The sequence below is a fragment of the Semicossyphus pulcher genome, unplaced genomic scaffold, assembly GCF_022749685.1.
Source record: "Semicossyphus pulcher isolate SPU_LCO1_2020_fin unplaced genomic scaffold, fSemPul1.0.p SCAF_15, whole genome shotgun sequence".
Lineage (NCBI taxonomy): Eukaryota > Metazoa > Chordata > Actinopteri > Labriformes > Labridae > Semicossyphus > Semicossyphus pulcher.
This window is the reverse complement of record NW_027211659.1, coordinates 10,310,825-10,325,434: the sequence shown is the minus strand read 5'-3', so window position 1 is coordinate 10,325,434 and position 14,610 is coordinate 10,310,825. Positions and strand designations below refer to the sequence as shown.

Sequence of the window (14,610 nt, the reverse complement as noted above, 5' to 3'; positions counted from 1 at the left end):
AAGTCTTTCAATGCTACAAACTTGATCTCAAGACCCGTCACCCCGACCGCTGTAACAAATGTGATAAAAGTATCACCATTATACTGTACGCTAATTCCAATACAGAAGAGAGTTGATGATCTCTGCAATTAGGTGTGCGGGAAAAAAATATCGGTATCAGTAATCGGCTTAATGAGTTTTAAAATATCGGCATATCGGATATCGGCAAAAAATCCAATATCGTGCATCCCTAGTTACACCCACACAAAGAACCTGATTATAGCATATGTTTAGGCGCTTGAAGTGCTGCAGCAGGAAAAGAGCTTGGTATGATGGAGGACGATTGAGCTTGTTTTGTTGCTTATTTGGGATTTTAGAGGTGAATACTCTTTTCAGTGTTAATTAGCTTGTGCTCGCGCTACAGATGACCCTGATCTTTAACTGACCAGACGCGATGTCGTCTCCATTCAGGGAAATATTAACATCTTCTAAACCATTGTTTTCATACACTCTCTGTCCGGCGTCTTGTCACGTGCTGCTGAAAATTTAAAACAAATGTGTTTTCATCGCAGACATGACTGAGTCAGGCACAATGCTGAGAGGAGGGAGCGAGGGGAGAGTGAGAGACAGGGTGTATGAGTCAGACATCTTTGAGACTGTAGAGCACATCATGTTTAGAAAGAACTTAATTTATACATAGTTATAAAAATATACTTTCATTATGTCAATTTCTTCACATGTCACAGTTAAGGAAGTCTGTGTTGAATGTATAATTTTTACATTTACAGTTTATGTTTGGGCCACAAAAAGCTACGACTGGACTCCCAAATGTCGGGGCTCGGTGGCCCGTGTTAAAAATATTCCCTAAGTTATGACGACATAATCAGACTTTTAACCGTTCAATTGTCGATACTTGCATGGGCCTAAAGCAGTTACAGTCACGTTTGTCTTTGATACTAAAAAGATTTGGTGTTACTTTAATAAAAGCAGCACCAAACTGCAACTGTAGCAAACAGAGGAGTGTGCTGGTAGAGCTGGAGAGGTATCATTGTGGTCCAAACCACTGTGTGTTACTGTGTGTGTGTGTGCGTGTGTGTTGGTGAGAGAGCTCAGGAATTGCATGAGAATCCTGTTCGCGAGACAGCGGCCCAGTCAGTCAGATTACATTGTCATCCTGAAAATATTTAGGAGCTCTTCCAAAACACTCAACATTGTAACTGGCTCCAGAGTTCCCCTGGGGAGAAGGAGGTGGAGTGTTTTGGGGAGGGGGGAAAGGGGAGGGGGAAAGGGGGTGGAGGAGGAGGAGGTTGTCACTGGGAACCAGACAAATATACCGACTCCTGCTACAGCAGCAACACTCGTCTCTCGCTGGTCTACGAGAGAGGTGATTTACAACCACGGGGGCCACAGATCACTACTGCACACGAGCAGAGGCTGGCTGCTAGACGGGGACAGAGACGGGGGGAGCACAGAGGAGCCTTGTGTATCCAAACTACACTCATTACACTACTATTAAAATACACACCGAGGAGTGGAGGCCCTTCAGTGAAGTGCTGGGCCGATTATTGATGAATTAGTGATTTGACACCATTTTTACTTACAGCAAAACAGCTGAACAGAGCGAGTGTTTCTGCAGCAACGACGTGCAGGAGATTTTTCTTTAACTATGGACCGAGCACAAACATTTACCATCTAAATAATGACACGCCACGAGCACAACAAACGTTCAGAGTACAACATGTTATAAAAATGTTCTCAACCCTTCAGAGAGTTGTTGTCGGGTTTCGTTTGGGAAGAGTTCGGATTAAGGAAAGGAAAACAATGTGTGAGGGAGGATGAGATGAAAAAGGAGAATGCACGGAGTTTGATTTCGCTGTTGACTATTTGCTCATCAAAGAGAGGCACTGGTTTGTGTAAGTCGCAGTGGAGCCGACCTGCAAGACGGCCGCTTTAAACCACAACACTCTCAGTAATAACAGAAACGGGGAACAAGATTGGACAAACCCCCTCACTCCCTGCACTACACATATGGGAGGGGGGATTAAATGGCACACAGAAATCTTAATCACACATTACATTCCTTCAGAGATTCCTTTGTTTGAAGCAACTTAGAATAAATGCTTTTAGTCTCTAAAGGAACAATAGGAAAGAATCAAACATTTTAAGTGGAGACTTCCCTCCAAAAACAACATGTTCAGTGCTTGGTGGGCGTCACGACTTCCTCGCTGTGGCGCTTATGACATGAATGAGGGTAATGTGAGCGGAAATTAATAAAGTTAATCAGATTATGTGATTGGTTTTCAATATATCAATTATCGCAGATCCACTGTATCGTGATATTATCGTTATCGTGTTGTGAGTTACCCTGCGATTCCCATCCCTAATTTATACACATGCAGATACATATACACTAATACAATATACCTGCAATGAGCTGTTTGCTGCAATGTATCGGGCTTGCTCCATGAAAGACTCACTGTTCATTTGAAAGGTGGCTGTTTGTAAGTGAGCGGTATATTATAAACATGAATAAATTGGGAAAATACTGTTCAGTACACTGTTTCCGTTTGTATCAGGACCAGGTGACACTAAAGTCATACTAAAGCCGCTTTTCCACTGGGCAAATAACCCGCGAACACCCGGCTTTTTTGCTTAGTGGGAAAGGTTGCAATCGGCATTTACACCCGGGTCAAATGACTCTGCAGTCGACCTGGGTAATGATCACCTTGGCTCCGATCGGCACTGATGGGAACACAAAACCCGTGTCAACACGCTAATCTCCGCCCCCTGTCCGGCATGATGCGATGCTCCGTCGGTAAATTCTCAGCAACGAATTCCGCCCGTCTAATCGTTCCAAATTTGTCGGCACCGAGTTTGATGAACAGACTGAATGAGTAATAGATACAATAAAGACCTAACCACTGTAACATCCTCACTGTTTACTAACCCCGTTTCGGGCGCATTTGTGATGTCAGACGGTGACGCAGCAGAAAAGAGACAGGAGTATACTTCACTGGCAATGGGAAAAGAGACAATCTGCATCTATAAGCGGGTATAACCGGCTCTGATTAACCTGCATCAACACGCTAATTTTGGTGGGGAAGGGGTATAAGTAAACAAATGAGCAGTGTGGAGGGAGAAGATGCTGCAGGAGAGCTTTGAGAAGTGACTCTGACCGTTTTGACACTTCATGTGAAAATAGGGTTTTTCACAGCAGACACTTTGACTGCATTTAGCAATAAAAGCACAGGTGTAACTCCTAACTTTAACCATTTTTTTTTTATTTAAATGTCCCAGTAATTATGTTTCATTAAAGCCCATGCTCTCCATGCTGGGAATGTCAAAATGTCTGCTGTGAAAAGGACCTATTGGAATCCAATCCTGCTGACATGGATTAAAGCGGACTAAAGCCGTTGTAAGACACAAAATGACCAACTTTTAAGGACCACTTTTCAAGCTTACACTAAAGATTTAAACAAAAGTAAATTAGCGAGCAGTGTTTCTTTAAATTTGTTCACACTGTGTCCCTCTTTTCCAGTTTTGTTAACCGTCTTTCTTCCCTCTGTTCTCTCTCCACAGTGTGCCCGAGGGCCGTTGAAAGCCCCCTTGGGGGAGTTTCATAAATACACTCCGAACAAGAAAAGGCTCCTGGACTATTGTTATTGTTTTTACACGCTTTCTCACACACATACACACACACACACACATACACACACATATACACACACACACACAGGCGCACACACCCGCACTCACACACAAGGACATAAAGAGGATGTTGGAGGTCCAAGAGGAGAGGCCAGCGGCGGCAGGTACAGCAGCGACACATTTCAACAAGAAGGAGCGAGGGAAGAAAGAGCGAGAGGAGGCCAAGGACGGTCGGGGAAACCTCTCCAGCATCGGGAATCCTGTTCCCGGCTCCAGGAACGTGCGCACAAAAGCGCCTCTCTCACACACAGGCAGCCCTCACCAGCTCATCACTCCACCCTGTTCTGTAGTCCTGGGAGCCCCATCAATGCACTCCAATAGGCTAAAGAACTCCCCGTCCACCAACACGCAGAGGTGAGTGGACTCCAGAGCAACCTGTGGGTCTAGTGCTGTGATGCTAATGTGTGTGTGTGTGTGTGTGTGCGTATAACTATGTGAGATCCTGATGATTGTTTTAACAGCCTAATCAGCCGAACACTGATCTGAGCGTTGATTAAAATTGTGCATTTAATCCCGACGTTCTCCGAACGGCAGCACAACTGCACAGCGAGCAGAAGTTAAATTTCATCTGCTCCTTGTTAAACGGATTGTTTTAAAGGCTGCACAACATTGTTGTCGTCTGCAAGGGGACACTAAATCAAGTTTTTATCACACGCATTGTTGTGTACTGCTAACAGCTGATGACTGAAAGTAGTGTCTTCAACGCATCAATAGTACATAAACAGGTTTTAGTGGGGACGCACAAGCTTCTGTCCAGCACATAAACCTGTTTCAGGCAATTACAGAATCATCACACAATATCAGAAATGAATAAACATTATCTGTCAGTGTTTATTGACAGCTGAGAAGAGAGAGCACAAACAGTCAACCCTCTGTTCAGAGCGGGAAGATGTGAGAAAACAAGGCACTGTCGAAACCAAAACACACACTACTTGATGTATGGAGACATTTCTCTTTCAAAATAAAAGACTTCCTGCGGGTTTTTTTTGTCAAGTAAAGATTTCAAATCAGGCACGTCGTCTGCCTTTCATCACTGATTGGCCAGTGTTTGGCATGTTGTGATACTCTCATGCCTTACCAGTTGCAAGATAAGTGATAAATAGTAGAGATAGACCGATATGGTTTTTTCAGGGCCGATACCGATTAAGGAGGCCGATAACCGATATTTGGAGCCGATATTTGGAGCCGATATTCCTTTGCCGTAAAAGTGAAAATATTGGGGTCAAAATTTTGAATAATACAAACTCCAACACTTAACTTTGTTTAAATGCCTTTAAGCATATGTTTATTAAACAAACAAACAAAAAGTGCAGGGAGTTCCCAGGGTCAGCAGCATCTCTTATAAAGTTAACTGAAAATTTAAATAAATAAATAACTTCCTGAAGTTTTATAAAGTAAATAAAACAAAGTTAAATAATGAACATTTTCTCCTCTCTGCCGTGTGTGTGAGCACTCTGCATGAACAGCTTTCACTGCTGATTGGCTGTTACCCGTGCCATGGCTCTGCGTGTAACCAATCAGTGCTGTGGGTGGGACAATGCTGGAGACAGAGTAGTGACTGCAGACAGAGAGGCGCGGCTGCATCAGAGCCAAAATAACCCCGTTTTAAATTGATCTCTTATCGGCCGTCGGATTTAAAAAAAGGCCGATGCCGATATGCGTCAAAATGCCGAATATCTGCGCCGATAATCGGCCTGGCCGATAATCGGTCTATCCCTAATAAATAGACTCTACTTATACAGCGCTTTTCTAGTCTTGCGACCACTCAAAGCTGCTCTTACACGGCAGAGGCTGCTACCTAACGAGCCCAGCTGTCCACCAGTCATCACATTCGTTGGCTATCCCCGGGAGCAATTTGGGGTTCAGTGTCTTGCCCAAGGACACTTCGACATGTAGACTGGGGATCGAACCACCAACCTTCCGTCTGAAAGACCCACTCTACCACTGAGCCACAGCGGCCCGCATAATGGTGCAAAATGTGCTCAGTTTTTTAAAAAACATCTGCGGAGGAATCCAACTATCTAAGTGCAGTGAGCAACCATTTCTACAGGCAGTGGTCTGGTCAATGGCAGAGATCTTATATTGCCTAACGTGCACATTTTTAATTGGGCGAGGGGGTGAATCAGTTGACCTGCAGGGAGCCCATCTAAACGTGAGGAGAATCTGCAATCCGTTCACACAAAAGGGAAGTTTAAAGCTGTGTTTGTTAACCGTCTAGCTTTCGTGCAGCAAGTTATCACCAAGCGTGTGTGTGTGTGTGTGTTACGTGATCAAAAGTGAGTCTTGGCCATCTAAATATGGTCAACAAAGCTGAGCATCTGCTGTTTAGACCGCAAGGTCGGTTGGGGCGTAATGCAGACCCAGGATCAGCTTTTTGCTCGGTTCTTTCACCTGAAAGGTCCTGATGCGTGATCCAGAGCTGTTCCGGGGTCAGGGAGTACACTGAGCTTGGACGTTTTCCCTGCTGACTCATGGTTCTGGAGCCTCTGGAAACGGCTGCCTGGGCTGCCAAAATACTGGCTTTGCCTTCTTCTTCTCCTAAATGTGTGTCTGTTAGTGTGTACATGAAGTGCGCTAGGCTGCGGCTGTGCTTTTTGGACATGTTGGCATTTGTTTCATGCTACTAGTACAAGTGTGTGTGTGTGTGTGTGAGAGAGAGAGAGAGCGGGAGAGAGAGACAGAGAAAGAGATTAGGGTGTGGTAAGGGTGTTCTCTGCCAGTTGGATGTGTCCTGCTTGCCTGAACTGAACTGCTCCCATAACTTGTAAGCAGTCATTTGTAGATGGCCTGTGTGTCTACAGTCGGTTCCTTCAGATTTAACTGTTTTAACGACGAGGAATTTCCCAATACAAGTAACCTAATCTTGTGGTCATAGTGCCAACTGCTGGATGCCATAATCAAATTGTGTTTGGGGATTGCAAAGGAGAAAAAGAGGGCAAAAAAAGTCACCTTTTCTTTTCTGTTTTTACTTCTTCTCACGGGTGCTATAGTGGGAAACATGGGTACAAGATATAGGGGGATATCAGACCTCATGGATAACCAGCTGTCTTTGTACCTCCCATCTGCTTTGCCAAACTTAAGAGCATGACTACTGGGTAACCCAACTTCAAGCCCCAGGCCTTTTGCTTGATATGCCCCATTTCCCTCCTGTTATGTGTGTTTCATAAGTGAAACAAGTTCATGAATGTATTTTTGAAGAAAAAAGATCAGTTGTTACATCCAAATAGACCATTATGTAAAAAAGCATTGCACTGTTTTAATCAAACAAAAATGTATTTTGTTCTTGGCTTAATGGAAGATTCAATGTATGATCTTTTTGCCTCTCCTCTGTCTGTCAGCCCTAAACCTAAGACGGAGGCCATGGTACGCTCACCTCCCGTCATGTCCCCCTCCACTGCCACCCAGATGGACTCTAAAATGCCCAATCAGGGTAAACCAGGGAGCACTGGCAGCCAATCACAGCCCTCACCCTGCGACCCCAAAACCCTGGGCGCCAAAGGGGCTCAGAATGTGGCAGGGGGCATGGGGCTGAAGAACGGACAGGGCCTGACCTCTGGCCAAAGCTCTAAGGTTAAAGTCAAAAGGGAGAGAAGCACCTCGGTGGAGTCGTTTGAGCAGCCGGAGGGTGGCACACCCACGAGTGAGGAGAAAGGTAATAACTGCCATAAACAGCACTATTGTACAGGTTTCAGCTCGGGTCAGAAAGGGTGAAATAGACGGCATGAACAAAGAGACTATTTTAAATGTTTTTATCTCACCAGCATGACACAAATATTTAACTCAGGTATTCGAGCAGGGTGCCTGAGCTTCGTGATGTTTTTGGTAGACAAACTAGTAGTAGCGGTGCTTTTATATATGTGTAATGAAATGCTCAGCATAGATGAAATACCACAAACTTCTTAAAAGTTTCACGTCTGTAGTGATTGTGTTGTGTGTTTCTTTGCATCTAATACGACTGAACATATTATCTCCTGCAGAAACGGTTCATAAAATTCTCTCAGATTAGTTACATTAGTTTCCATCCCATGTTTGGCATCCTGTACCACTGCAAAACTTTCAGAAAAGTGCTGTACATATAGGTCTTTATTATCTCTGTGGTTTACACCAAATCTGTCCAGAGCAGACATTAAAAAATTATCAAATAAAAACATTATAAGACATTGAAATACAAGCAAAATCAAGAAAAGTGTTCTGATAAAAGTATGTTTAAAGAAGGGACTTGAAAAAATATATTTTGCAGTCCCTTAGTCACTCACTCACTTTGTGTGTGTGTGTGTGTTTGCAGACAGCAGCAGGGTGAAGAGGATGTGCGTGGCAGAGAGGAGGCAGCCGTACAGTGGAGCCGACTGGTGCTCTGGGGGAGAAAGTGACGAAGATGACAAAGGATTCTTCAGTAAGTGTGTTAACGCGTGCATCCAAGCATGTGTCGCAGTCCCCCCCGCTGATCAACTTGACTCACGACAGCTACTTAGTAGAACTACATTGTCCAAAAAGCCTGTGCTGATCCTAAAACAATGGTTTTCCCTTTTTTTTTTTTCTTCCTGTAGATTGTAACTCCAGTGACGTGAAGCCCCAGGACTCTGTCACACATTCTACCTCCAATGCCGGACTCAGTCGCTCCTCCACGCCCTCTCACAATACACTGGGAGGCCAGGGCTCCACGACAGAACCCGCTAGTGGGCAGAAACCGGCCTCGAAACTCGTTTATGTCTTCACAACAGATATGGCCAACAAGTAAGGAAGCTAAAAGTTATCATTTGTATCGGTTGTACTTGTATCTTCCATTCTTTTGTTGCCTTCAGGTGTAATTTGACATCCAAATTCTGAATATTTCGTACGTGTGTAGAATCTTTTCACTGTTGTTAAGTCTGAAATAGTGATTAGTATTTACAGTCACAGCTTATCTCTACATATTCTTAATGTTAATGTGCTTAGATAGGCTAATTAATTCATAATCTTAAGACATTTTTTACACTAGAAAAACATCCGCAGCAAAATCCTTTGTGGAATCGCACTTCAAAATTAAATGGAATTTCTCACAATGTAAATTGCCTCAAGTATATCTCTGTGCCCCTGTCGTAAGTGGTTGTTTCTGTCTTTGATGTTTGTTGAAGCTGTTTGTGTGTATGCCACTAAGATGCCTGCTACCCACCCCTTCTCTCCTTCTCAAAACTTCCCCAGTTATAACCTGAATCCATTGTGTGTATCTGCACGAGCGTTTGTTAATCTTAGCCAAGTGTACACTCCCACTGCGAAACACACTCTGTTGGGAATTAAAGATCAAAGATGCGGATGCTCGGTGGAAGGTGTATGTGTGCAACAGTTTACTTAGTCTGTTGACCTTGGATTTACCTTCATGGTCGCATCTAGCACTCATTCATCCGGCTCACGGTCTCTAAAAAGCACACACACACATATTTATTGTGTCTGATGACTGATATCTGACTGTCTGCCTTCTTGTCCTCAGGGCAGCTGATTCGGTTCTAACTGGCCACACAGAAAACATCATCGCCTTCCACATGAAAAACATCTCCAACAGCAAGGACAAAGCTCACCTCCTCCTGGTAAATACACACACTGCCACTTTCTATTGCACACAAGCTTCCATACAAAATCTCATCTTATTTAAATACTATTTCTGCTCTCTGTTTAAGAACAATGCAGCAAGCGCCCTCCGAAACGACGCCAAGCCTCCTCAGCAAACCCCATCCCATGCCCAAGATCAGAGCCACCAGCCTGGATCAAAGCCGTCCTTACCTGGCATGGCAGAGCCAGCCCCACCCCAGTCCTCAAACCAAGGGAGCCAGTCTGGTGTTCTTCCACAGGATGGGTCATCATCTGCAAGCATGGAATCCAAAAATCTTCCTGGCAGTAGCCCCAGTAACACTAATGCCCCGGTTGACCAGGCCTCTGTTACCCAACCTGAGGCAGGCCTCAACCCTCCAACAGCAGGTGAAGGAGGGCAGGGTGGAGGCTCTGGTGGAGCAGGTCTGACACCACAGCAACAACAGCAGCAGCAGCAGCTGGCCCAGGAGCTGCTGAACATGGAGGCCAACACAGAGGGGCTGTCCCAAGAACAATTGGAGCATCGCCAGCGGTCTCTGCAGACCTTGCGAGATATTCAGCGCATGCTTTTCCCCGATGACCGTGATGCCCCACAAGCGGGGCCCCCACAGTCCCATGGTGGACCCCATGACGGAGGCCCTGATGGTGCACCCCGAAGGTCTGAGCAGGGCCCCCTACAAGCTATGATGGCACAGTCTCAGAGCCTTGGACCACCAGGTGGGCCGGGAGGACCACGTCCACAAGGTCCACCCTTTGGCCCACCCCATGGTCCCAGGGACATGCCCCCATTTCCACAAGATGAAATGGGTGCACACATGGGGGGTCCAGGGGGCTGTGGGGATGGAGATCAGATGACTCCTGAGCAGGTTGCCTGGTTGAAGCTACAGCAGGAGTTTTATGAAGAGAAGAGGAAGAAGCAAGAATTGCAACACCGGCCTCTTCCTCCAGACATGATGATGCACCCCCATGGTCCACGTGGCATGATGCGAGGGCCCCCGCCTCCATACCAGATGGGCCCAGGGGAGATGTGGGGAGGGCCAGGTGGTCCACCAGAGCACTTTCAGGAGCGCATGGCCATGGGCCCGGGCCCCAGGGGAATGCCCCCACACATGCAGAGGATGCCTGGCTTCTCTGGTATGATGAATCCTGAGATGGAGGGACCCCCAAGGCCTGGAATGGGCTGGCCTGACGACATGCCTCCCCGCATGGGAGATGCACGAGGATTTCCAGGCGGACCTGGGGGAATGTTCGCCGGTCCAGGGGGTCGTGGCGAGCGTTTCCCAAATCCTCAGTCAGTACAAGAGGCGATGTTTCACCAAGGTATGGGTGGCGAGAAGGGCCTCCCTCCTGGGATGATGATGGACATGCAGAGGATGATGGGTCACCAAAGAGGAGGAATGGAACCTGGTAATGGCATGGGTATATTTCCCAGAATGCCCGGCGATGGTCCAATGAGCCCATCCTCCAGGCTCCAGGGAATGGGGGGCAGGGAAATGGGGCCTGAATTTGGCATGGGGCCCGGGCCTGGACCAGGGCCTCATATGCACCCGAACAAACTACGAGATGCCCCCATGAATATGAGTCCTGACGAGATAATGAGAATGAGAGGAGGTGGAGGACCTCCGATGGAGAACATGGGTCCTCAGGGAAGACCCATGCAGGGTCCTCCCTTCCCTGATCAGGCACAGCCTGGAGACTTTCCAATGGGGCCAGGGCGGCCTTTCCCAGGGGGCCCTGGAGGAATGAGGGGTCCACATGGAGACCCAGCCTTTGGTCCAGAGCACAGATCAACACCGACCGGAGGTAACGGCCGTATGAACCATCTCCCCTCCGCTGGGGGCCCTTCACAAGGTCAGAGGGGCCGCAAGCCAGCAGATCTGAATGTCCAAGCAGGTGGGGGAAACTCTCCCAGTGTCAACCCACTCAAGTCACCTCCTCTGAGACAAGTGCAGTCCCCCATGATGGGCTCTCCCTCTGGGAATCTTAAATCCCCTCAGACTCCGTCCCAGCTGGCTGGCATGCTCACCGGTCCCACAGGTCCCAGCGCCCCTCCAGCTCCTCCATCTTCAGCACCAATGAAGTCCCCACACTCCATGATGGGCTCAGCCGGTGCTTCTCCAGTTCATATGAGGTCTCCTTCTCTTCCTAACCCCTCTCCAGGATGGGCTTCCTCTCCAAAACCACCCATGCAGAGTCCTGGAGTACCACCTCAGGGTGGCAAGCCTCCCCTCAGTATCACCTCACCAAACATGATGGGGGGCATGGAGCAAGGTATGACAATCTGTGTATTTTTTAACTTCACTTTGTGTTCTTCATTCCAGTTGTTTCTTAATTTTCTTTGTGCACTAGTTGTCTTTTTGAAGCTCCTTTCATTTAAGATTTGGATTTCTTTCACTGGTCTCTATTATCAGGTAATATCACATTGAGACTATTCGACTTCGAAGTCAGAGAATAAAAAGAAAAATAGAAAAGGCGATCTATCAAGTGGATCACTCACTCAAGTTCACACATCTGTATGAGGGGTGGGGTTTGGTCGGTTATGGTCCAGTGGCTCCCTCTTGTGGCTGCATTATTTGGATCCTACAGATCCCTGAGTACCACACACTGTTGCTAATATAATCTCAGATAAAAACTCTTTCAAAGTCTTCCAAGTTTCATCTCAGTTTTATCATCGCTCTCTCATCATGTCGTCCTCCAGGTGGTAACGGTCCTCCCTCAGCCCCTCCTTCATCAGGGGCTCCATCTGGCTCTATGTCCCACCCAGGCAACGTCCCGGCTGGCAGTCCCTACACCATGCCCCCTGAGCCAACTCTCTCCCAGAATCCTCTCTCCATCATGATGTCACGCATGTCCAAGTTTGCAATGCCCAGCTCCACCCCTCTCTACCACGATGCCATAAAGACTGTAGCCAGCTCTGATGATGACTCGCCCCCGGCTCGCTCCCCAAACCTGCCGTCAGTGAACAACAATGGTAAGACTTCTGAAATCGATTTCGTTTGTTTAATTTGTATCCGAAAATTGTGCCCATTTTTAGTTATATTTATACTTATCTACCTCTGATGTGTCTGAAAAGATATTTCACCGAATATATAATCTCTTCTGTTTGTTTTGCACATACAGGTATGGCAATGAATCACCAAGGAAATCCTCGTATGATGGGACCTGGAAACCCCGGACCCATGTCTGCCCTGAGCCCCCTGGGTATGAATCCAATGGGATCGCAGCCCCTCTCCCATGGCATGCCCCCCCAGATGCCCTCTCCCAATGCCCCCAACATGGGCCCAGGCATGATGCCTCATGGCATGATGATACCACCAAATCCCCAAGATCCCGGTATGGTAAACCCTCAAATGATGCCCCAGGGACGTATGGGTTACCCTCATCGAGGCCAAGCATACCCCCTCACCCAGTCCCCCTCTCAGCAAGGACCTTTCTCACCGCACAACGGTCCTGGTCCCCAAGGCTTCCCCGGCCATCCAATGGGCTTCCAGGGAGAGGGAGGGCCAATGGGAGGACGGATGGGGAACATGCCTCATGGGGGCGGGGGTGATGGGGGTATGTGCAAGCCAAATACCCCTGGAGGGCCAGAATTCAACAACATGCAAGGTGGATTCAGTGATGCAGACCTTCACGAGGTGATGCGGCCGGGAGCGTCCGGCATTCCCGAGTTCGACCTGTCCAGGATAATCCCGTCAGAAAAGCCCAGCCAGACTCTGTCGTACTTCCCCAGAGGTGGAGGAGACAACCCCGGGGGGAAACCTCCTCACCCATCTGGCTTCCCCATGCAGGGAATGATGGGTGACGGTCCACCGAGGATGGGGATGTCCATGCAGGGGATGGGGGGGATGCCAGGGGGTCCTGGTGGGGTGATGGGCCCCCAAGACATGCCAATGGGCAACCCTGGCCATAACTCAATGCGGCCTCCAGGATTCATGGGCCAAGGCATGATGGGCCCCCAGCACCGGATGATGTCCCCTGGGGGTCCGGGAGGCATGATGCAGGGGAGACAAATGGCCCACCCAGGCCCTGGCGGCTCACCTAACATGATGATGTCACTGCAGGGCATGGGCGGCCCCCCACAGCAGACAATGATGATGGGCGGCCAGATGAGGCCACGTGACATGGACATGGGGTTCAGTCCGGGCCCTGGAATGTTCTAATCCAACAGAAACCTTGTATCTAGAATGTTCTTGGACAGTACGCAAAGGTGGAGTAAAGGCGTGTGGAGAGACAACTCTGATGGACTCGAGCAAAGGAAGTATAATACTAGAGAGGATGTACCCAGAAATGAACAGAATGGAGCTTACCAGTCACCTAGTAATGTCCTGTGGGAACTTTTCCAATGGAGACTCGGACAGGCCCTAATCGGAGTACTTTTTGCCACAAGAACATTGAATTTTTGACTCATGAACTTCAGAATGTATGGGATTGTTGTGCATCATTTTCGCAAAAAAACTGTTCTTGTGTTTTTTTGAATATCTGACTATAAAGATGACTTCAACATCAAAGAGGAATCAACCCTAACAAGTCAGCGTGGAGATGCTACAGTATATGTCTACTTTTTTCAAATTTAAAAAAACAAAAATTTGTCACGAAAAGTGGTGTTGGAACAAGAGAAAGGAATACGAAGAATTTGTGCTTTGTGAAGACTTTAGTGGAACTCCATCTTGTCTCTCGCTCCATCGTTTTGACTGTTTCTGTACAGTATATACGTGTGAGAGTGCGTGCTTGACAGACTGTATGTTTGTGTGGTATGTATGTATGTGTCTGTATGTATAGGCATTCTATCAGTGACCTCTCAACTCCTCTTACCCAACTTTCATTGGGGGAGGAACGCCCCCTAAAAATACTGTACTGTTTACCATTGGTGGGCTATTCGAATTTTAGTCTATTTTAATTTCCTTTGTAACTCCAGTGTATAACAAACCAAACTATGACCTCATTAAGATAATAGTATTATTAAAAAAGCACAAACATGGACCGTCTGCAGAAAGCGTCTTCTTTCTCTATTTTTACCATTGAGAGCAACACGTTAAGTGTGAGGATCCTACTTTCAGGACTCAACTTTCGCCAGCGTGAATAATACTGCTAAAACCCAGATGTGCTATGTGTGTTCTTCTTGTTCCTGTTGTGTTCCTGTTTTGTTTTGACTCTCTTGTTGACTCTGGGTAATAATCATTCCCACAGCAATAATCCCCAAAAGGTCAGCAGAATGCGACAGGAGTGGCACAGCAGGGATGCCAGGAGTTATAGAACTAGAGCTAGGTAGATCTGGTTAAATTTAGTAAGGCAGGTGTGGTGTCCAAAGTGAGACACAAGGAAATGTAAACACGTACTGCTTACCATCCAGTTGACTTC

The 14,610-nt window shown here is 47.1% G+C and overlaps 1 protein-coding gene across 4 annotated transcripts in view; it reads left to right on the top strand.

Annotated features, from left to right (window-relative positions):
* Positions 1–14,232, top strand: part of bcl9 (BCL9 transcription coactivator) — a 39,583-nt gene extending 25,351 nt beyond the window's left edge. For all 4 annotated transcript variants that reach the window (XM_069663142.1, XM_069663138.1, XM_069663140.1 and 1 more), the window contains exons 3-10: positions 3,559–4,041; positions 7,026–7,339; positions 7,973–8,080; positions 8,235–8,421; positions 9,155–9,251; positions 9,342–11,523; positions 11,951–12,223; positions 12,373–14,232. In XM_069663142.1, the coding sequence (XP_069519243.1) occupies positions 3,755–4,041; positions 7,026–7,339; positions 7,973–8,080; positions 8,235–8,421; positions 9,155–9,251; positions 9,342–11,523; positions 11,951–12,223; positions 12,373–13,412 (4,488 nt within the window). In that variant the 5' untranslated portion in view covers positions 3,559–3,754 and the 3' untranslated portion in view covers positions 13,413–14,232. The remainder of the gene's footprint in view (positions 1–3,558; positions 4,042–7,025; positions 7,340–7,972; positions 8,081–8,234; positions 8,422–9,154; positions 9,252–9,341; positions 11,524–11,950; positions 12,224–12,372) is intronic.
* Positions 14,233–14,610: the final 378 nt, after the last annotated feature.